The sequence below is a fragment of the Phoca vitulina genome, unplaced genomic scaffold, assembly GCF_004348235.1.
Source record: "Phoca vitulina isolate PV1807 unplaced genomic scaffold, GSC_HSeal_1.0 scaffold21, whole genome shotgun sequence".
In the NCBI taxonomy this organism is placed as follows: domain Eukaryota; kingdom Metazoa; phylum Chordata; class Mammalia; order Carnivora; family Phocidae; genus Phoca; species Phoca vitulina.
Genome location: NW_022589724.1, coordinates 29,681,659 through 29,704,581, shown reverse-complemented (window position 1 = coordinate 29,704,581; position 22,923 = coordinate 29,681,659). Strand labels below are relative to the sequence as shown.

The 22,923-nt window shown below is 48.1% G+C and overlaps 1 protein-coding gene across 1 annotated transcript in view; it reads left to right on the top strand.

Moving 5' to 3' along the window:
• DDX31 (DEAD-box helicase 31) overlaps window positions 1–22,923 on the top strand; it is a 70,072-nt gene that overhangs the window by 26,146 nt on the left and 21,003 nt on the right. Inside the window, 4 exon segments of the mRNA XM_032418223.1 lie at window positions 7,160–7,210; window positions 8,804–8,943; window positions 13,987–14,068; window positions 20,125–20,236. Coding sequence (XP_032274114.1) covers window positions 7,160–7,210; window positions 8,804–8,943; window positions 13,987–14,068; window positions 20,125–20,236 — 385 coding nt within the window.

The window sequence follows — 22,923 nt, the reverse complement described above, 5'->3', positions numbered from 1 at the left end:
GACATGGGTCAGCTCTGGGTCTCAAAGAGGACTCCAGGGATTTGAAGTTCAGTGTTTTGGTTGGTTTTGGTTTTGGTCTTTTTAGTAGGTTTACATGGAAGTAAAGGTCATTCTTTTTTAAAGATAATTCTCAATGGGGTCAGAAGCCTATGACGACTTTTCTTGTTTCGTCTGGCTGATACCTACAGACAAAGTGAGGTCATCCAGACAAAGAGCACCCCTGACTTGGCAGAGAACAGCACCCCCACCCCTCTGCCCCCTGCCAGTCCCGAGTGCTGCACAGAAAGCTGACTCTCACTCTCTGATTTCACTATAGGTTCTTGGTGTGTGTTTGTTTGCTTGTTGAGGAACCTTCCAGTATGCTGGCCTGCCAGCCCAGCCTCACCTCTTCTTCACTGTGTGATGAAGATTACTAGGGAAGGGCCAGGGGGTGGAGGGACTCACTTCCGGCCATCTCTAAGCCTGGCTTCGAGCACATGGTCCCTGGTGATGAGGAGCTCTTCATTCACCCTCTCCAAATTCCTGCTAGCTCTGCCATGTTCATTTGCTTCAGCCTGAAGCTTCTGGTGCCCAAGAGCTGTAGGCACAGGAGACCCGCTGCAGTAGATCATGGCTAGGTTGGGGAGATGCTGTCACTCTGTGTCCTTTTAAGCAGCCTGTTGCTTGCCAGGCCCTCTGCATGCTCTCCAGGAGCCTCCGTAGTGTTAATGAGGAACGGGGGCCACGTCAGGACAAGGCAGATGGAGAACCGGCTTCTTTCGGTAAAGAGGAATCGTGTTGTTAATTGTGGCAGGGGGATTTTCCCTCCTCTTTATACCATACCTTTTGCCATTTTGATTTCTCATCCCAAGATCTTTTAATGAGCTCAGGAGACTGAACGTCTGTGTGAGAAGTTGGGAACTGTGGCGGAACCAGTCGGAAACTCCCAGTGCTGCTAGTTACTGGGAAAATCCCTCCCCCGATCCATTTTCCTCCCTGCCGACATTTCTGCTATTAGGAGCAGTTAAGGGTGTGTGTGTGTGTGTGTGTGTGTGTGTGTGTGTGTGTGTGTTTCTTTCTTTCATCTTAATCATGAACATCTTAAAGCAAGGACCTTTCTAGTTTTATGCAGCCGTTCAGGACCTGCTACCTGACTGTGTGTACTGTGGGTTCTCAGTAACTGTGTGAGGCCACGCTGGTGTGAAGCGTAGGCCAAAGTGAGAGGCCAGGCCGGGCAGGAGAGACCAGTTTGTGAAAGAGCGGTCCTTACTAAACATTCGAAATGTCAGTTTGTGTGCTCCGGAGAAGTAGATCGAAGAAGCCGCCAAGTCAAGAAGGGAGTGGGGATTAGCAGGAAGGAGCCGTTTGAAAGTTCAGAACCCACTTTCCTAAATGGAATAAAGAAATCAAAGGAATCAGGAGATACTGGGTTACCTACAAAATATTTCCTCCTGCTTCTGGTGAAGAACTCACCCTCAGCCAAAGGACGGGAAGTTGGGTTTCAACACCACTGTTACGTGGATTAGTTGGTAGAGGGAAGTACCACGGAGTGACTGGAAAATGATATTCCTGAGCTGTCTCCGGTCGTAAGGCCGACACTGGGCTTTCTCTTGTACACGTGGCGCTCCCTGCTCGTCCCCGGATAAACGGAGCGCGGTAACCTTTCTCCGGCACGGAGGGGCATTCCCAGCTCCCCTTGGTCTGCGGGCCGGTTCTCCATTGGACTGCCATCTCCGTTGGCCATCGAGTACGGGCTTTCTTTCAGAAGACACCTGAATCACCTGTGCTGCTTTTCTCCACCTTCTCAATTTTTTTTTTTGTCTTGAAGCGCACTGTTATGTCTGTGCAGTTCTTAATTTCCCTCCTCCTGGGGAATTTCCACTGTGCCAGGAGGCTGGGAGACAAAGGAGGCCAGGAGGTGAGACCGTGAGAGTCACGGGAATGTCAGTTCACCACTGACAATAAATGTAGACTTTGTTGGTTTTCTCTGGGGCATGCTTTTGAGGTAAAGTTTCTCTTTTCCACTTTATTTCATTCGTGTTAATGGCAAGATCATTTGGAGATGGTCGGCTGTTTACTCAGTTACGCTAACTCATGTTGCCAGTTTTTTGGCGGCTCCAGCCAAGATCTCTCGCCTCTGACAGCTTCTGCACTCTCTCCTTCCTCCTCTGATTACGCAGCCCAATCTGTCACCCGGACAACGGGGGCCTGTACCCTGCTGATGGCTTTCCACACACGGCAATAATGACTTTTGGCAGGCCGGGGAGGCGGCAGAGGCGAATTTGCTGCGTCCCTTGCTCAGAGAGCCGGCAGGCCCCCTCTCCCTGTTAGTAAAAGCACTTTGTGAGGTTCTTGGGTAAATAAATGAGTCATTTTAATCCAACTGACAGGCTGGCACCTGAGCAAGCTGCCTTCCATCTGTACTCCTTGGTCTCATGGAGGCAGCCAATTGTCAAGCCCTGGGCCTTCAAGGCCTCACTGTTGAGTGTCTTTCAGAACTGACTTTAGCAATTCTTTTGCCCTAATTAGCTCAAAGGAATACAGTTGGGCTGGGTCTAAGTTCTAAGACGACAGAGAACCGAAGCCTTTGCTGAGTCTTGGGCAGGTCACTTTCCTACCGATCCCATGCTGCTGGCTGGTGGTGTTCTGGAGGATGGAGCAGACCCCGGCTTCTCTGCAGTCCTCTGCCCCGGTTGGGTGGTGGGTGTGAGGAGAATCACACCACTGCCTAATCGCCACTGTGCTGATTCCTACTTCGTCATGGAAGGAAATCCTTGGATTTGTAATTCTCAGTGCACTTCCACATGCATAGTCTTGTTTGGTCTTCACAGCAACCTCATGAGATAAATAGGGCGAATCTTATAGCCATTGTATAGGTGGGTAAACTGAGGGTCAGGGAGGTGCGTTAACTTGCCCGGATGGTATGGCTGTAGAGGGATAGTGGAGTCCAGTTCTCTCTGTTCCTAGACCCTGAAGGTTATCCCTTTGTCTCATTCTCTATGGTAGCCTAGGCTGAGAATAGGAAGGAGGACTTGCAGAAATGGCCGGGTGAAGCCTGAGCAGGGGTGGCTGTCAGTGAGGGTCCCCCACCCCAAGACAAGAAGTGGTGGGAGATGGGAAGATGGTGTCTCGGCCAGTCCCCCGGACCCAGATCACCCAAGCAGAAAATAGAACCGTGAACGGTCCCATGAAGGCTGCTGGCATTCTTCCTTACTGTGGCTGAAAGTGTGCTCAGTGAGTTCCACGAACGTCATATGCTATTTTAGAGTTTCATTTGTGTTTCTTGGTTGAATTTACTAAACCGATGAGCATTAAATTTTTTACAAAGCCTGTCTGTAAAGCTCAGACAGCCCATTGTCTACATGCATCTCCCACTGCAGAGCGCTTAAATAAAATAAATCACTTCTTAACAAGAGCTTAGCAGATTTAAGAACCCGTCAGTTTTTCTAAAGACATCAACTGTGGTTAGTGTAGAAAGCAGTGCCTGCTCCCCTTTAAGACAGAGAACTCTCTAAATTGTGTTCTCAAAGGCATCAGCTCTGGAACATCAACCTTCAGTTTTCCGGGCAATGGGAGCTGTCTGAAAACACTTCGTGGGTGGTTGACACACTTAGTACATTAAACTCCCACTTAACACTTAATAAATGCAGCCTAGCCACTGTTCAGAGGAAACCCGCCAGCTCAGGTGTAGTCGGAGCGAAGGCAGACAAATCCCAGCCTGCCCTCAGCGGCCCCTCCCAGTGGGTTAGATGCTGGCGGGCCAGTGTCCTCCTCGGCTCCCACCCCTGACTCCGGGCAACAGGAGCGCGGGCATCTCAGCGTGCTTCCTGCAGAGACTCTGCGCAGGGTTATTGTTCTCCCGGAAAGCTCTCTGCATGCAAAGTAAGAGGAGAGAAAGGCGAGCTGTGCTTTACGGAAAAACGCCAACTATTAAATGGAAGAAGGGAATGACAGACTTGGGAAGCCATCGCTTGCTGCCACCAGGGCAACCGTTGGTGCGGACAGGCAGCGTCAGGCGACGCTAAGGCCTCTGGGCAAAAGGTTTTGGGAAACAGTCTCAAAGTTTCACTCCCCAGTTTACTGATTAGTTACGAAGGAGAAGGGTCCCTTCACCTGGATGCCACTTCCTCGGGGGATCGTGCACAGCTCCCCACAGCGCGGGCCAGGCTGCCCTCAGGCTCTCCTGGCGTCAGGTACTGGGAAGCACACCCACCGGAAGCTCCCCCGGAATCTTACCACGAGGACACAGTTAGACAAACACAAGATTCTGGGACGTCCTTCAAGACACCTGGACTCCTTCACGATTGAGTTGTCAAAAAACTAAATAAATATTAAGGGCAGGGATATCATTCTAGATTATGGAAGTCTAGAGGGATATAATAAAAACAGAATGCATGATCTGTGAGTCATTCCTGAGTTGGACAATAAAAACATCTATAAAAGTCAATCTTAGGTGCAGTTGGAGAGATTTGAATATGAGGTGATTATTAGAAAATAATGTTATTTGGGGCGCCTGGGTGGCTCAGTCGGTGAAGCGTCTGCCTTCAGCTCAGGTCATGATCCCGGGGTCCTGGGATTGAGCCCCACATCGGGCTCCCTGCTCAGCGGGGAGCCTGCTTCTCCCTCTCCTTCTGCCTGCAGCTCCCCCTGCACGCACGCACGCATGCGCGCACTCTCTCTCTGTCAAATAAATAAAATCTTTTAAAAAAAGTTATTTAATATTAAATTTCTTAGGTATGATGCTGGTATTGTGTTTGTGAGGAAGAGTGTCCTTTTACTTAGGAGAGATGTGAAAGTAGTTAGGAATAAAACATTATGGTATTTGCAACTTACTTTCGGATGGCTCAGAAAACGTGTAGAGAGAGAAAAAAAGCAGATGTGCAAAGATTAGTGGTTGATGAATCTAGATGAAGGATACACGAGTGCTTATTGTAGTATTCTTCCAGCTTTTCTGTTTAATTTTTTCTAGATAAAAATTTGGGAGGAAATACTAAGCATTCATTGAGAGAAAAAGCAAACAACAGAGGAAAACACAAAGAGAAACATAAAAATCACCTTAATCCCTCTCCCCGAAGATAACCACAGGTGATAGTTCTGGTGAGCCTCCTTCCAGGCGTAGGCTCCCTGGCAATCTTTCCGTTCCTCTCTCTCCATTTATCCATCTACCCATTTCATGTCTCATTTTTGGTACCCTCCTTTTTTTTCCTTGGATTTTTTTCTGGAAGAAACCAGACTGTCCCTGCTTTAGAATACTCCACATTCAGGATTTGACTTCTTTGGTTGGGCCAGTGTGCTCCTCCCTCCCCTGCACTTCCTGTAAACTAGGAGTTGGGGCTACGCACCTGGTTAGATTTGCTTTTGTTTTTGGCAAGAATACACCACAGGTGACACTCCGTACTTCCTGTGGCGTGACAGCTCCTTGTCTTTCTAGTTATGTCAAAACATTTACGTTGTTTCACAGTCAAGATTATCAAAGTCCCTTCAAGGAAGTCCAGCTTCCACCCTTGTCTGCCACCCCCGATCCCTTCCCCTGCAGGTCACTTTTTGCGAGCTTTTGGCTTTTCTCGTCCATTATTTCTTTTCGAAATATGAGCAAATATATTGGTATTTCCCTCATTTCTCACACAAAAACCTACTCTGCACACCCAGAACAGATCGTAGAGATTCTCCATGTCTGCACACTGGCACCTCCCTCCTGTCTCAGCTGTAGGACGCTCTGCTGAAGGAGGTCAGTACAGCCGTCTTTTAGTCCACCTGTCTCCTGCCAGACACTGGGGCTTTTTCTACACCTGCAATTACAGATTTTGCTGAAATGAGTAGCTTTGTGCATGCAGCATGTTGTATTTTTTGCCAGTGTGTCTTTGGGATGGATTTCTAGGAGTGAGATTGCATCTGGGTCAGAGGGCAAGTGCATATGTAATTTTGCTGCATACCACCAAATTTCCTACTGTAGGGTTTTATACTATTTTGCATTCCCACCAGCATCTTATGAGGGGTGCAGCCTCTTTTTCGATGGTGGAACAGCATAATATGGCCTTGGGAAAGTAAGAGGGACCTGGATTTGAGGGCCGCCTCTACTTCTTAGCTGTGTGTCTCTGGACAGGTTCCCTAATCTGTCCGAACCTTGGTTTCCCATCCATCAAATGGGAGTGATCGTTGTTCTATGGAGTTATTTGGAAGATCACTCGAGATGCAACCAGCGGGTGAAGTGGTGGAGTGTCTGGTGTATAGTAAGTGCTCAGGAAATGTTGACGGGGGGTATTCTCATTATGACTGCCGTGCTTGAACACGAATGCCCAGCGTCACTTTATCCCCGACAACCGAAAGGTACCCATTCTCGAGTCCCTGCCAGAATGGTCAGACAGACACTAGAGAGCAGAGAGCCTTTGCTTTTTGGGTGGCAACCAGCTGAAAAGAAATGTATCTCCTTTGCTTTTGCAGTTTTTATGTGTGGTTGATTAAGTCTCTGGCTGGTGGTGTAATTTAACTGTCAGAAGAGGTGGGACATTACTTGGTCTTTACAGCTACCTGAGGTTGATAAGTCCTCCGTAAAGACTTTGCACCTCACCTCCACAAGGGAATACTTTGGGGTGATCTTCCAGACGCACGTCTCAAAGCCATATCGCTGTTAGGCATTGCTGATAGGGAAGGGGTGGGGGTAATAGCCCATGAATGCATTGATCATAGAGTGGTTCTTCAGAGAAAATGTAAAAGTAATAATACATGCTAGAAATTTTCATAGTTCTTACGTGACGCAACTGATAATGACTTCAGGTCTCGGGCTAACAGTTTATGTTCTGGTAGAGTGGGTGGTGACTGCCTCACCAACACGTTCTGCAGGACTTACCCCCAAGGTAGAATTTTCAAGCACAGATGGACTTCAGTGGGTCCCTGAAGTTGTATGCCGGCGCATGCGTGTGTGTGTGTGCATGTATGCGTGCGTGCGTGTGTGCGTGCATGTATGCCCGCGTGCATGTGTGCGTGTGTGCGTGCATGTATGCGTGCGTGTGTGTATGCGTGCGTGTGTGCGTGCGTGTGTGTACGCGTGTGCACGTGTACCTGCCTGTGTACACTTGGGGGTGGTGAGGCCTCATACTTTGCATTAGATTATCAGGTGGATCCATGGCCCAAAAAAGGTTCAGAAACTCAGTCTTAAGCCATATTGTTTTCTGTTTTGAAGGATGTTGCAGCTCGGGGCTTAGATCTCCCTCAAGTCACGTGGATTGTTCAGGTAATTTTTTAGTTGTTAAGGTGTGAGCTCCACGCAGGAATATATGACTGTGAGTAGATGCGTTGGCTTTAAGTGGAATAATTATTATTAGCCTCTTGGGTGTTGCCCTGGTAACCAGGCAGCAACCAGCCTTACCTGCACAATTCTCCTGGTATCTTTCCCTAACCCAGCCCACCTAGCTGCTGCAGGGAAACAGCCAGGCTGAGCAGCCGTGGGAGGGAGGGGCAGGCTCCCCTGCTCCCAGACAAATGCATGTCACACACAAAGTTTCAGCAATCTGAAAATAACAGGAATTACCAGGGCCCTTGGGAGGTCTCATTGTGTCCAGAAGGAGATGGCTCAGCTGTCCTGAGAGCCGTGTCCATGTACATTGACCTGCAGGGGGCAATTAAGTCCCTGACAGCATCTTACACATACCTCTAGCCTTCGACGCTTTGCCACAGGGTACAGGTGTTAGCACTAGAATCTGCTGGTTTCAGTTTTGTTTTTTCTTTTCGTTAGTCTGCAGAATGGTAGTTTTAAGCCCTTCTGTGTGAGGGCCAGGGGACACGTGCCCCATTTACGTGAGTCATGGTTTATTCACATTTTAGTGGAATTGCATGCCTGTCACTGGCTAGGAAATTTGATCTGCTCACTGCAGAAGGCCACTTTTCGACTAGAGGCATTGAGTCTCCTTTCCTGATGGCCACGGAGCAAAGTAAAGATAAAAAGGCAGGATAATCTTAATATGGGGGGGCGGGGGCAGACACATAAAATTGGTTGTTCAGAGCTTTTCTGTATCATCAGATTGATTAGATTCGTGTGCCTGCCCCTCCCCTATACATTCTATTCCTTTTGGGCCTCTGATCTTTGAGTCGTGTAGCAGCAGAGAACAAAAAGGAAGAATGGTTAGATGGTCAGTTCCTTTTCATGGTGATGAAGTTATTGCCATAGAGAATATGAAATAATGCATTCTGCTGAGTTAGAGTCTGCCTTTTCCCTCGAGTCAGGAATGCTGTCCTTGGGAGCAGAAGCAAGTCCCTGTGGGAGGGGAACCGGCCTCTCAGCTGCCCCACAGCTCTGTGCCATTGGGATTGAGTGGGAGTGCAGTGAGGTGCTGGGGACCAGCTCTTGGCGGCCTGGCAGCTAGAGTGAAGTCTGATCAGAGCAGCCGGCCCCTTCCTCCTGACTCCGTCCAGTCCTCTGTGTCCTCCGCCTCACTGCTGGGTCTGCCACGGAAGCAGGCCACGGTCACGCGGCCATCCTACAGAGGGTGCCCCTGCCTGCCTCCAGCTCAACCTTGCACGGTCACCGCGGTGAAAAGATGCAGATAGGAAAATGAAGAGACCTGCGGAGAAGTAAAATTACAAAGGAGGTACTGGGACGGGAAGGCAGCTCACTCATCGGAAACTTGGCCGCTGTTCACGTTTGTGTGTCAGAGCTTCGTTATTTCCAACTTCAGGGTTGAGTGACTTCTCCTTGGGATTGCGTGAGGGTAACCATAGCACCAGGGTTTAATTCTTGGGATACCTGGAGGCAGGTGAGGGGTATTGCACTTCCAATTAATGGCAATCCCTTGATCTGTGGATGCTTCATTTTTGTTACCCTTTGTAGTACAATGCGCCACCTTCACCTGCTGAATACATCCACCGGATCGGGAGAACCGCCCGGATTGGCTGCCATGGGAGCAGCCTGCTCATTTTGGCTCCTTCGGAGGCGGAATATGTCAACTCGCTGGCTTCTCACAAAATCAAGTGAGTCAGAAACCTGAACGGGGTTTCGCCTGATCTCACCTAATTAACTTTCTGTCGCCTTCTACAGCGGATGGGCCTTGTAAGCTGACGAAGAGCCATTAACCCTTGTGATCCCTAAATGAGTCCCAGAATAGCCAGTGGCAAACACTAAAACCCTTCATGCCGTCAGCACATGACAGTTTTCATTGCGTTGCCAGACGAAGGCATGGAACGATCTGTTGCTCATGGTTTTTCTGTAAGATAGAGGTCTGTGTTTCATTTTCCTTTCTGTCAGAGATGTGTGCACAGCCCTTACAGCCAGCTGCTTAAAGACCTTTTTTATTCAGTTTTTATTTTTACACACTCAACATTTTGTGTCTTTAAAGATGATTTGTCTTTGAAAAAAATAACATTTTTGATTCATCACACAGCACCCCCTCCCAAATAAACCCAGGGAAGAAACCTTTTTGGGCAGCCGGGGCTGTGCGGCCACCATCTCGCGCGCCCACCACCCCAAGCGAGGCCCCCGCTCCAGCCCTGGCCTGCCAGCTCGACGACCGCGGGCCAGAGCAGTGGGGAGGGCCTCCAGTGGGCCCGGACCTCGCCCAGGAAGGACAAGCGAAGCAGAGACGGAGAAGAGCGTCTCAACCTGGCCGGGAGCAAATGTAATGGAAGCAGAAAGAACTCACCTGGGTCACAGAAATGAATGTTTTGTCATGTTTTCCATACAAGCTCCGGCAGCTGAGGTAACAGGCGCTTAATAATGGGCTGCTGAAGGCATGTGGTTTTTCACAGTGGTCTACTTGCAAGAATTTCTTCTGCTCAGACATAGCACAGTGATATGGAAAGTGTTTTTGGAGGCACGGAAGAGTCCTGTGCGTGTGCCCAGGAGGGTGGGACAGGAATCCTGCCGTGCACGGGAGCCTGGAGGGCTGCCCTGCTGCCTGGAACCGACGCTGTGAGGCTGGCGCATGACTCCGCCGTACGCCTGCGCCCGAGGGCCTCGTCTGCCGGTGCTTTGCCTTGCCCAGCCCGGTGGTTTATGTAAAGCATCAAAGAAAGTGATGAGACATTTTCTCTAAAGTATAGAGCTGGCAGAATCATTGCATTCTGCACCTGCACTGAAATTTCCAGACAGGTGGCGTGGGACCTGGTCTGGGGACCAAGTGCAGGCCACCCACACGAGAGCTGCCTGTGACCGTCCCCACCAGCCCACCATTGTTCCCACCTGCAGAGCTGTCCCTCTCCCTCCTTCCCTGCACCTGGGGCGGACTTCGCAGCACTCAGCAGTTCCGGGGTTGCTCGTGGGAACATCTGTGGGCTGTGTACATCCTTCAATGGTAGGAGGCAGGACCCCACTCCTGATGAACCGGGTGGCGATTTTGAGTGGGCCCAACTAATGCTGGTTTGGGTTTTCCTGTCATTTAATACCTTCAAACAACGTCACCATTGAAAGAGTGGTTTCTCTTGGTTTCAGGAAGACTGCATATTTTATCTCACTTGTAAGAGGAATTCTGGCCCTCAGTTGGTCAATCCCCTTTCACCAAGAGCTTCCTCTCCAGCTGGTTTCCCCAGGCCCTGGGGCTGGCCGATCCTTCTTACGGGCGCTTTCAGGGCCTAGGCTGGCGCTCGCTCGACTGGGCAGCTGGATCCCGGAAACACTGGGGGGTGGAATGAAAACCCTCATAGCCCTTTCTCCCATCTTCCCTTCCGCCGTCCTCATAGGCTAGGAGCCTGTCACAGCGCTGTGACTGTTTTCCTCTGGCAGGGGAACCTGTAGACCTCCAGAAAGTGTTTTCAGAGCCGGGTGTTGTCATCCACGGGAGAACATGTCACTGCGCCTTGGCGGCCTCTTACCCCTCGGCTGTCTTTCCCCCACCTTCTGTTCTAGACCTACAGATTCATGTTCTCCGGGCCTTCCTGTCAGCAGCTCCTGGAGGTTCTCCCATGCTCATTTGCTTGGACCCGATAAGCTCAGAAAAGTGGGTACCTGCGGTCGTGAGGTCAGGCAATAATTGGCCAGCCCCAAAGTCATGTGCCCGGCTGCCTCTGCCTCTCTCCCGCTCTCAAGCTTTCTTTAATAAACGCATTCAGGTGATGGCTATGAAAGGTTCAAATGTAAACCTAAACTCAGGGGAAAATAATAGTTGGCCCCAACCTGAATTATTAGCGAGCCATGTGTATTTCAAAGATATAAGAAGTACACTCGTTGTCTGTGACGGTCTCCTCTGGAAAAAACTGTGCCAGCACTATTTGTGGGCAATCCAACACAACCAAGTGCACATTCGGGAGACAGCTCCATGATCCAGGGATTCTCAGGATTTGGACTTGCAGGGGAAGTTCAGAAAGACGAAGACAGAAGTACCCAGAGGAAGAGAGGTCTTTTGTGGAGAGAACATCCATTCAAGGGAGAAAGAGTCCTGGAGGGATCCAGCCTCACTCGTTTTCTGCCCTGAAAACATACCCACTGAACTTTGTGCCCCTGATCCACTGACTGCTTTGTGGGCCTGATGTAATCAATACCACCCCCCTCCCAGCCCTGAAATACCAGATCGACGTTATGTTGTAGCCTTGGATCATGCTTTCTGATTTCTGAGGAAGGGCTGGATGTTGGGTATCTTGACTTAACACCAAAATATTATACCTAAGAAGACCTGATTACAAAGTGTGCCATGGAAAGAAGCAGACTTGAACATTTTTGGCATACAAAAGGTACACTGCTAAATAGTAAAAACAAAACAAAACCAACAACAACGAAAAACAGAGAAGGAAGGTGTGTGTGTGTGTGTGTGTGTGTGTGTCGTGCGTAAAGAAGGTGTGTGTGTGTGTGTGTGTGTGTCGTGCGTAAAGAAGGTATGTGTGTGTGTGTGTGTGTGTGTGTGTGTGTGTCGTGCGTAAAGAACCTGGGAGCCAGGCAGCAGGATGCTGGGACGGCTGATGAATTAGAGGAGATATTCAGGAAGGCAGGCCGAGGCTCGAGGCAGCAAGGGCCATCACAACAAATTGCTGCCTGCCCTCGTACACCGAGCACCGTGGAACGTGCCCTGACAGTGTAATTTAGCAGCAGGGGCAAGAGACAGGCGCCCTGGGCCATTGCCACCTCTGTCTAAATGCTCAGAACTTTGTTTCTGCATCCTTCTGACTTCCTGGTGTTTGCCAACTTCTTCCCTATTTTCCACTTCTCCTTTAAACGTGTTTCTAATGAAATTTGTCATGGGTTTATTAAAATGTAAATGCTTCATCAAAACGTGTATTTCTTAGATCAGGCATGAGACAGTTCCCTGAATTTATTTATCTGTCTCTTTTCATAGGAAGGCGGAGTGATTCAAATCTGTTGATAGAACCATAAACAAGCAGAGTAGATTGGCTTTGTTCCTCGAAAGCAGCGATTTCTTAGAATAGGAGGAAGGCCCTTTTAAACTGTAAATCACTCCAGTCCATTCTCGGCTCCTGTTCACTTACGGTGCCTGGCCGCCCAGCGCTGTCACATGGACGCACACAGCGGGGCTGAGCCCTGGCCACAGTGTCCACACCACCCTGCCTTTCAGAACACGGTGCCTCTCGGTGGTGTGTTCAGTTCTTTGTATCCCTGACTCTGAATGGCCTTATTCTTTGTTTCCTTCTCCCTGCTTCCAGATCTCACCCCCAAGTCCTTATATTCCTTTTACTTTTCTTTTTTTTCCCTCAAGAGAAAAGGTGATGAAGAGGAGCAAGTCCGTTAGACAAAAAGATAGGCCTGGGCTGTGTTTTCACCTTCAGATTTCCAGGCATAAACAAGAGGCAAACTCAGCAGCCGCAGCTTTTCTCTCTCATATGAAAAATAGATTTTCCATGAAATCATGAGCCCTTTCCTCCAAACTGCTACCCTCGCAGTACATGCTCTGCCTTCTCCGGTTGACTCCTCCTGCTGTACAAAGATTTCACGTATCCATGGGGCTGGGAGCTGGCAGCAGAGGAAGAGAATGTGGAGGGGCGGGGGCTGGGGGTGTTAAGGGAAGCGGTGACACATTTCAGGTAAATCGCTGTCAGAGACGTGACATTTTCATTCATAGCTTTGTCAGAGTAACCTTTGGGGGAAGGGGGGAGAATTGTCTTCTCCCACATGAGAGGTTGCCATTCATGTATTAATTTGCTGTTACATTTAAAAAAAAAAAAAAGGAAAGAAACAACATACAAGGAAATCATTTATCTTTTTATGATCTGTTTTTCTCCCCAGAACTCCTCCTTCCCTTTTTTTTTTTTCCCTTCTCCCTGGGAAGTATGTTTTCTGCAGCTTCCGCTTCTTCCTTAGGCTCTAATACTTGAATCTGCATGCACCTCCCGTGCTTGAGTGCCGTGGCCTTGCAGGACGTGGGGGACGCGGGGGATGCGGGGGACGCGGAGGCTTCCCCGCCCCGCCACGAGGCAGGGTGGGCCTCTTCTTCTGGCTCAGTATGGCTTCTGCTCACAAGTGAAGCCCAAATTCTGATCTCAGCTGTTTGTACATAGCTCTGGATTCTTCAGAGGTCATTTGTCCCTCACCCCTTAATAATTAAGAGGCAAGAGGGTAGACACCCTTCTGGGTGGAAGAGAAGAGGGGTCTGGTGCTGTGGTCACTTGTCAGCCTTCCCTGAGGAGTTGACCCCAACAGTTAAGGATCTTTGGCCACCCCGCCCCACCCCCCACTTCTTTTAAGTATAAAAGTAAAGGGACTATCCGAAATGTTTTTTTATTTCTTCATCTGCTCAAGTCAAAGTAGTCTATGAATAAGCAGGCCTCCTTGTTTAGTATTTGAGATGTGTTAAGAAATAATGACGTGATCCCTACAGAGGAGAGTCTAAATGTAGCCTGTTTGAAAGTCACCAGAGAGGATGGAGAGTGTTGGGATTATGACCCTGTCTGTCCCTGTCGCGTCATAGAGGTCCCTTCCTTCCAAACTCCTTCTAAAGGTTTAGGAAGCTATTTCCTGTAAAGGTGTAGCTTCTACTTTATATCTAATTAGTGAGAACAGGCCAGTTTTATGCATCAAGATTCCAGATGTTGGAAGAATAAGAAGTTTACCTTGATATGCTCTTCCTTTTACAGCGTTTCTGAGATTAAGATGGAAGATATTTTGTCTGTTCTGACAAGGGATGATTGTTTTAAAGGGAGCCGATGGGGAAGCCAGGTGAGTTTTACTATTATACTTGCTCGAACAGACGTGACTCATTTCTTGATTTGGGGTGGTGGAGACTTTGTGTGTGGGATAATTTGTTCCTCTGTCCAGCAGGCGTCTATCTAAGGGACCGTGAACATTAGGTGAGGCCAAACCTTGATTGTATTTTTCTCTCTCTTTGCTTCCGGTTGTGTTTGCTAGTCTCATCTGGTTAATGGGCTGCTCTCCATTCTGGAAGTCCGCCAGGCCGCAGCAGGCTTCCCAGAAAGGGGGTCTCCTCCCGGCCCAGAGTGAGTTTGGAGGCAGTGTTACATGCTCAGCCCTGGTGGTCCCTGTCCAGATCATCAGCAAGGACGACTGGCTGGACCCATTCACCCAAGGCAGCATGGAAGAAATAGATCTCTCTGTGTCTCCTTTCAGACACACTTAGTTCATCTGTTTTTTAGTGTGGGTGCCATACACGGAAGAAGAGTAAAGGTTGAGATCATTAGGGGGAAAAATCTGTGTTATCCATGCAGTTCCAAATGGAGATCTGGAGCATCCTTTCCTGCTGCTTTTCTGCCAGGCAATCGTCCCCCCACCCCACTCCAACCCATGACTCGGTACGTCACAGATACGTGTGTATAATGTTGCTGAATGCAGTTTTGTCTATGAAATATTAATTATTTGAATATTTTACACTTGTTTTCTCAATCCTAAGGATAGACTGGAAAATTAGAGCCAAATAAATCAGGCTGAAGAGTTGAGGTGAGACTTGGTCAGTGAACGCTAGCACAACAGAAATCCCTGCAAGCAAGAGAAACAGTTGAAAGACTCAGTTGATCAACAGTTGTTTTAAGCAATATTTTGTTATGAAACATCCCATATTAATAGTTCGTTGTCAAGGGAGCGGACCAGGACCCAACCATTCATTGGTCCTTGCACACTCCTTAAGCTACTTCTAGGTAGGGTTTTTTCCTGTTCCCCTGGACACTTAATTACAGGCCCAGGACAGCATGGGGGAGGCAGGGGGGGCCGTTCCTGCGGGCAGCAGAGCAGAGCGGTTAAGGGCACGGCCTCAGGGTCGGAGTCCTAATCTCATTTACCAGCTCCGCGGCTCCGGGCAAGTACTGGAGCTTCCTAAGCCTTGGTTTCTTCATATGTCAAATTGAGGTCATGTTAGTATTCCTCTGGTTAGGAGATTGGAGGATTGAGTAAGAAAGAACCTGGAAACCCCAACACAGTTCTGAAGGGTGTTTATCGTCATCATCAGTTAGTAGCAGATGTGGAATTCAAAGTTCAGACTTAGTGACACAAAGCCGAGTGCTTTCTGCTGTGTCACCTGGAACATTAGCATCTGCCTGCTCTCCAGAAATAAGAGCAAGCAGTCAGGTCACAAAATGAGACTGTAAAGGTTCAGTCCAATCTCATCTTTACTTACACTGTTTCTGGGACTGGCTCTGTTGTTGATGTTTGTCCCTGAACCGGGCACACATCAGTTCTGTCCAGGGAGCTGATCGTCGAGTGCATCTGTGGCTGGAGTCCCTGCTGCGGACGTTTCCCCGGGGAGGGGGCAGAGCAGCTCCAGTGCCCTCTGCTCTTCCAGGAGCAAGCCACGGCCATTTCTCCACCTCTGCCCTCCGGTGGCCTTGCTCTTGCTCGGCTCTTCCCCTCCGCTCCCCCACCCCCAGCCCCAAACCCCATAGGTCCCTTCGTGGGTGTGAGGCCAGCCTTGAAGCCTTGCTGAGGCCCTGAGGCAGGCAGACTTGGGTTTCAGTCCCTGCTTCACAGCTGGTGGTTCTACAACCTTGGGCAGGTTGTCTTCTCTCCAGCCTCAGTGTTCCCATCTGTAAACTGAAAACAAGGGTGCCCATCTTGAAGGTTGCTGTGAGGTTGACCTAAAATGAGGCAGAAAATACTCCATGTACTTCTGGGCCATGTCAGTTTGTTCCAGCCCCAAGCTCCTGCCTTGGTAGAGAGGGACAAATAGAATATATATATTTTTTAAAGATTTTATTTATTTGACAGAGAGAGAGATAGCGAGAGCAGGAACACAAGCAGGGGGAGTAGGAGAGGGAGAAGCAAGCTTCCTGCCGAGCAGGGAGCCCGATGTGGGACTCGATCCCAGGACCCTGGGATCATGACCTGAGCTGAAGGCAGACGCTTAACGACTGAGCCACCCAGGCATCTGACAAATAGAATATTTTTATATTTTTAAGGTGTGGTGAACTTCGTTTTTAAAAAGAAAAAATGTTCGGGGTGCCTGGGTGGCTCATTCGGTTAAGTGGCTGCCTTCGGCTCAAGTCATGATCTCAGGGTCCTGGGATCAAGTCCCACATGGGGCTCCCTGCTCAGTAGGGGGGGTCTCTTTCTCCTCCACCCCCCGAACTTCTGTGTGCTCCCTTGCTCTCTCACAAATAAATAAATAAAGTCTTTTTTAAAAAAGAGAAAAAGTGCTCAGCAAGGTTGGGCTTTCACTGACACCAAAATAACTGGTTAGCTTACAAAATTAATCCTACTAGGTCCCACATGTCCCGTTGATGCAAACCTGGCTTGTTTAACCAAAGTTAACTTGAATTCAGAGGCCAAAGAGAAACTAAATGAAATTGACTATATTAGTAATTACCACACAGATCTACAGCCTGGAAGAGTGTTTTATGTGTGTGATCTGTGTGAATAGTAAGATGAACAAAGTAGATGCTAGGTACAACTTTTAGTTCTGTTTTAATTGCTGTTCTCAGTATGGGCAGTTCTGTCTAGCACACGAACCAGTGCCAGACAGATAAATGTGGGCTCAGTAAATAGGTCTTTTATACACGTAGCCAGACACCTCATTATAAGGCCCTCAGACTCCTCACTCGGTTGAAGTCCATTGTAAATGTCCCTTTGGCACATACATTTTTGGGCTTCTATGAACAGAAAGAAAGTGAGTGAAGCATCTGTAAAATGTATATTTCATATTTAGGTATATAAAATATATATGGCTACGTCTGGGTGTGCGAATGTTCACCCACCTACAAAGAGAATAAATTTGATCTTTCAGCTTTACTGGGAAGCACTCAGAAGGTTCTAGGGAAGCATGAGGGTGAAACTCAACTTGGCAATCAAATGATTAAAACTAAATCCTTCCGTTTAGTTTTAAAAATACCTTCAAAGTTAGCAATATCAAGACGTGCTTCCAAAAAAAAAAAACAACCCTCCCCCCACCACTGCTACCACCTAAAACTTTTTTACAACAAAAAAAATACAGCCCGAGTATCTTCAGCTCATCTGTTGCCTCTTGATGGGTGTGAAATTTTCATCTTCAAAGTATGCACACAACCCAAACATGTTTTTTCTACGAGTTTTTTTTTTTTTTTTTGTCCTATGAAATATGCCTGTAAACGGACCTTAACAAAAAAAAATGGGCCATGGTGAGATATTAAAATGAGATCAGCAGCCCCTTCCCTCAGTCCCTTTGATCGTCTCTTCTCTCAGGGATCAGTAGGGCTTTACAGACTAAGGAATACTGAATGTGGACCCTTGGAACTGCAGTTTCCTAAGCTAGCCCTGGTCTACTAGTTGCAAGCTAGCTTCACGAACCAGTACTGGGTCTGCACGTCTTTGAGGGGTGGGCGCGCCAGTCCTGCAGGGCATTCGTGCACCCTCGGGCTTTGACCTGCTCTCGTTACAGCAGCATTCCACCTGTCTGGGGCTGAAGTGCTGCCTGCATAACTCTGCCCTGTCTTCAGTTTAAATTTAGACTGTCCTCCCCAGAAGACAACTGAGAAATACCTCATTCTCAAGAGGGGTAATTTTAAAATAAAGTATTTCTGAAAGTGGGGGTAGGGGGAGAAAGACGTGCTTTTTCCTGAGTATATTATGTTTTCTGCATTAACTTTTTATTATATTTTACTAAAACTGACCTCATCATTTCAAACGTGTGAACCTAGTTTTATCACCTTTTTTCTACCTATTTCACTTGTACACACCCATTACATATGTGTGTGTATGTAATTTTTTTTTTTTTTTTTTTTTTTTTGGTTGGGAAGAAAAGATGCCTCATTTTGAAACCTAAAGGGGGAGTAAGAAAAGCCCTTTGTAATATATCGCCGTATTATCACTAAGTCCCCTGACAGTGTGACACAGAAGCAAGTCACCTGTCACTTAAGCTTGAGGTCTCTTTAATTTTCTCCTGGAATTCGCACCAGGCTGTCTTTAATTTGAGGCCTTTATTGGAATTCTGAAACCTCTCTGCCTCCCCGGCTCTCAGATCTATTCTGAGAGCTGTTACAGAATGTATACAATAACCAACAGAGGGATTCAGGCGGGCTGCAGCTCTGTTTATCTAACACTCTAGAGGGATTTTTGTGCTTATTCGGTCCTGGCTGCCCGGCTTTCAATATCGCTTTGACAACCATTCTGCCCTTCTCATTAATTTTAAACAGTTAAAACACAGGAAAAAGAGGAAAAAGTTTTCATTATTAAAGTGCTTTACTTTTTAATAACAGAGGATTCTGTCCGCCAGGGGAAAGGGCATCCTCGCTAATTTCACATTCATATTAAAAAAAAACACACACAAGGAAGGTGACAGTTGCTTTGCCGAGGTGGCTTAACAAAAGGAGGGCAGCAAAAAAAAAAAAAGTTTGCATTTGAGGGTAAAAAAAAAAATCCTTGTTAATGACAATAGCAAATGTCCACTTCCATAACACAGCTCCTGAGTGACTTTTCTCTTGACATTCGAGTGGATAAAACCCTTAGGGGGACCATGTACTATGAAATCAGCTAGACTGTCATCAACCAAACAGGTAGCAGGAATGATCTGACAAAGCTAAAAACATTTTCAGGTTGTTAAAGTCTCTATTAATACAGAGAGGGACGTCAACCCAAAGAATGAGGCTTTTTCTTCACTTCCCTTTGTTCTTCCTCTGGTAGCTTTAAAAGTGAAAGAGACTCTAGAGCCCAGTTCGGGCACCCTGTCCTCTGCGGGGGTTATGGGAGGCAGGGACTAGGGCTCACACTGTTCCCTGGTGACCCACGTGGGCTGTGGGTGTTGGTTACTGTAGAGACTGAGTAGCATCTCTGAGAGAATCAGTGTCTTTGGAGAGACCTATTAGCCAAATTGAGTTTGGAGAATCTGGGTTCTTTGGATCTCAGTTTTACATTTAGTAGAAAGCATTCGTGTTTGTTTGAAGACATAGGAAACGGGCGCCTGGCTGGCTCGGTTGGTGTAGCATTTGGCCCTTGATCCTCGGGGTCGTGAGTTCGAGCCCCACGTAGGGTTTAGAGCTTACTTAAAAAAAAAAAAAAAAGATATAGGAAGCAACACTTGGTTTTAGGGGGATATAAAGAAAGGAAATCTTTTCTCTGGGATTTTTGAAGAATGAAAAAGATGTGATTTTTTTTTTTTTTAATATTTTCCATCTGTAGAACCTTAGTGCATACAGATGTCACTCCTTACACAGGGATGGTTTGCTGCAGAGATCGTGTGGTCATCTCTGAATGTGGTGTGAAGGAATGGCCAACTCCTTAATAGGTCCCTGGCATCCAGCACAGTGGTCCCTCGCTGAAAGAATGGATCTGAAACACTACAACTCTCAGCCTCCCTAGGAATTGAGGGAGCATGCTCTGAAATTCAAGGACAGGCTAAATTTTAGGCAGGCCCCTGTGGGGCCCTCTTAAAGAGAAGGTCCCATTGTTCCCCTGAGGAGGGTGAGAGAGGGGAAAGATTTAAGGCCTCAGTAGGACACACAAGTCATGTGAAACCTGCCTGTGTTCAATGATGTTTTAAATGCCTGAATTGGACTTGGAAAATTCCAGAGTATCTCCAGTGGGCATTCATTTTGAACAAGAGGCCAGGAGGACGAGTAAGTAAGTAAACAAGTAAATAAATAGACCTGATCTTCTCCCTCACAAAGCCATCTTCATCTTTGCTTGACTTTAACATCTTTATAGCTCCCATTTTTCCTCTAGTAATATTGAAAGGATTACCCTTGTTGGCCCCTCGGTGGTTACCGGGTGGTTTTACTGTTATTAAATCTATTATAAAGTGCTTCATTATTCCTGACTCTGACTCTGTCTCTTCTTTAATCCTTCCGCCACCCTCCCAGAAATCCTGTGCTGCTGGCCCCCAGGAAATCCGAGAGCGAGCCACCGTCTTGCAGACGGTGTTTGAAGATTACGTGCACTCCAGCTCGAGGAGGGTCTCCTGGGCGAAGAAAGGTCGGTGGATTTCGTGGGTGCTTGTGCATGGATAGCCCCCAGAATGCCGTCCCCACCTCCACCCGCACACCCCCGACGGGCTGAGAGGCCAACCGGGGGGTTTCTGCTCTCCAACAAAAGCCTTCAGTCTCCCTTGTTCTGCAGGGTCTGGAAGCAGGCACGGAAGGCTTTAAAGCGATATTAAATGCTAATTTCATCCTTCCCCATGTTTCGCACAAATGAGGCTTTATCTTGGCTTACGTAGGACTAGAACTTTGACCCAGTGACTTGGATCTCAGGGATCCATTTTTGTCTTTCTTTGAAAACTGGATAGATGAGACGTGACACGTCAGCAGAGACCGTTGTAGGCATGGAAATTAGAGTTGAAGGTAAGGACCGGGAGCATCAGACCTGAGCAGTCTCAGTTTGGACATACAGAGGAGGATGTGAAAGAAGTGCTGAGGGAGGGCCCTAGACCTTGAACCCAGTTCCTGGGGAATTTACAGGAGAGCTAGGTGTTCACTTAATATTCAGGCCCTCTTCCCGGATAACTCGGCTCCTGGGGTCACCAGGCATTAGTGGGACTCAGCAGTTCAGTGGAGCAGAGCAGAGCACGCAGGACGGGGCTCTGAACAGCTCCTTACGGTGGCATGTGTGCGCCGTGGCTGGTGACGGTCCATGCTGGGGGCCCCTCGCTGCTTTCTGGTAGTTACCTACTATTTTGAGAAGAATGCCGGGCTGGCTTACCAGAACATCATCTTTTTATGAATTGAAATTAAAAAAATCATTCATTTAACAAATAGTTATTGAATTAGTCACCCTTCTAGGTGCTTGGGATACATCAGGAATCAAAACAGAAACCCTAACCTAACATTCTAGTGGGGGAGCAGACAGTGAGCATAGTAAAAATAAACAAATCATAAGTCTTTTAAAAGGGGTTAAGAACTATGGACAAAAACAGAGCAGGTAAGGGAGGTGAAGGGGTAATTGGGCAGAGTGCATTTTACATAGAGGGTCATCGTGAGCCCTGCTGTGAAGGCAGCCCGAGCAAATTGCGGGTCACACACTGCCGACAGGAGGGCGTGCCAGGCCCAGAGGCGCTCTGGAGGGCAGGGTGGCCGCAGGAGGGGAGGGCCCGCGCAGCAGGGGAGGCTTGGGAGAGGGCTTTGGGGGACCCCGAGGGCAGCGGGAGCCATTGCAGGACTTGGAGCAGAGATGTGGCACGGCCCACAGAGGTTGGAGAAGATTGCTGGTGTGAGAATAGCCTGGGGGGCAGGGGTGAGTGCTGGGGGACTGGTTCCAGGCAATTGTGGTCATCAGGAGATCGAGGACAGTGGGTTAGTCGGCAGTGGTTTTTGAGTGCCTCCTGGATAGCCTGGCACACTATAAAAGCAGCCCTTGTTGTTGCCATCACACTGGAACAAACCAGAGCTACACAGGATGAAAGACGAAGTCCCAGTGATGGCCTCATAACCGCTGATGAGTCGTTAGCGTGTAGCATCCTGGACTGTTTTCCCATAGTAGCCTGTGCTCGTATTTCCCTCAGGTGAATTCAGCAGTTCCTAAGGGTTCTCCTCGGAACCTACTTTTAGAGAAGTGCTAACACATGTCTCTCAAGAGGAATAGATTATTTGTCACGGCTTAACTACAGACGTCGGGCGTCTGTTGACAGGCAGAGTGAGCTTGCTGGGTGGTGCATCACGTGGTGTGGTGCAGGAGTTCTGGGTTAATAACAAAGTGGCCATGAAAAGAAAGAAATCAAGGCCATGCCGTCAGCTTTGTCGTTGGTTTTGAGGTCAGAGGTGTTCTGGATCTCCTAGCAAGACTACGACTATCTCAGGGTGTCTGGTCATCAGAGTAAGGGTGTAGTGAGGAATCCTTAGAGAGTGTGGTTTTGTGTTTTCATTCGTCGTCACCACCACTGAAATCATTCATGCCAAGAAACAAGCCGAGTTACTTATCTTCTCTCTAAAGGATATCGGAGTGGGGCCACTCTGCGGTGGTGAGGCACCAAAAAGGAAATTAACAGGCATTTTTCTCCTCTGCTAATTGATTTCCACATCAGATTGGTGATGGTCTGGGAGGAAGCCGCCTATGGTAGGTCTCGGCCGCTCCACTCTTTCCTCTTCTGGTACTCAGCGTGCTGAGCTCCGGAGGTCACAACAGGGGGACAGCGACTGCACCCCACAAGTGGAAACTCTCTTCTGCATTTCAATCTGCATATGCAAATTCCCCACTACTTCCGTGCCTCCCTTTTATGCATGCCATTTCAGAGCCCACCTCATGAATAATTAACAAAGCAGCTGGTTTTTGCCTTTATGGCAGAAAACTAGTTAGAAACTGGGCCAAGTATGCATTTGTTTTCCTTTTGCATTTCCTGACCCAGTCATTGTTAATAACCAGCGTTTAATTGTTGTCAGTCTCCAGAAGGAGTCACGCTTTTCCCCGCCTCATTTCTTGCCTCCTTTAGCTAGATTCAAGTGGTTAAAAACTGTGCTAATAGAAGTTTGAACTCCAGACTCCTGAACAAAAATTTCAGAAACTGGAGTTCTTTACCTACAAAGCACCACTTTCCTGTGGCGAGGCCCCTCCAGCCTCAGGGGGCCCACATGCGGAGGAGTTGTGCCTGGCTTGGAAGAGCTGCTCCTCAAAGTCAAGAACACCCAAACCACTGATGACAGATTAGCCCCCTCTCTCAGTGTGATTGC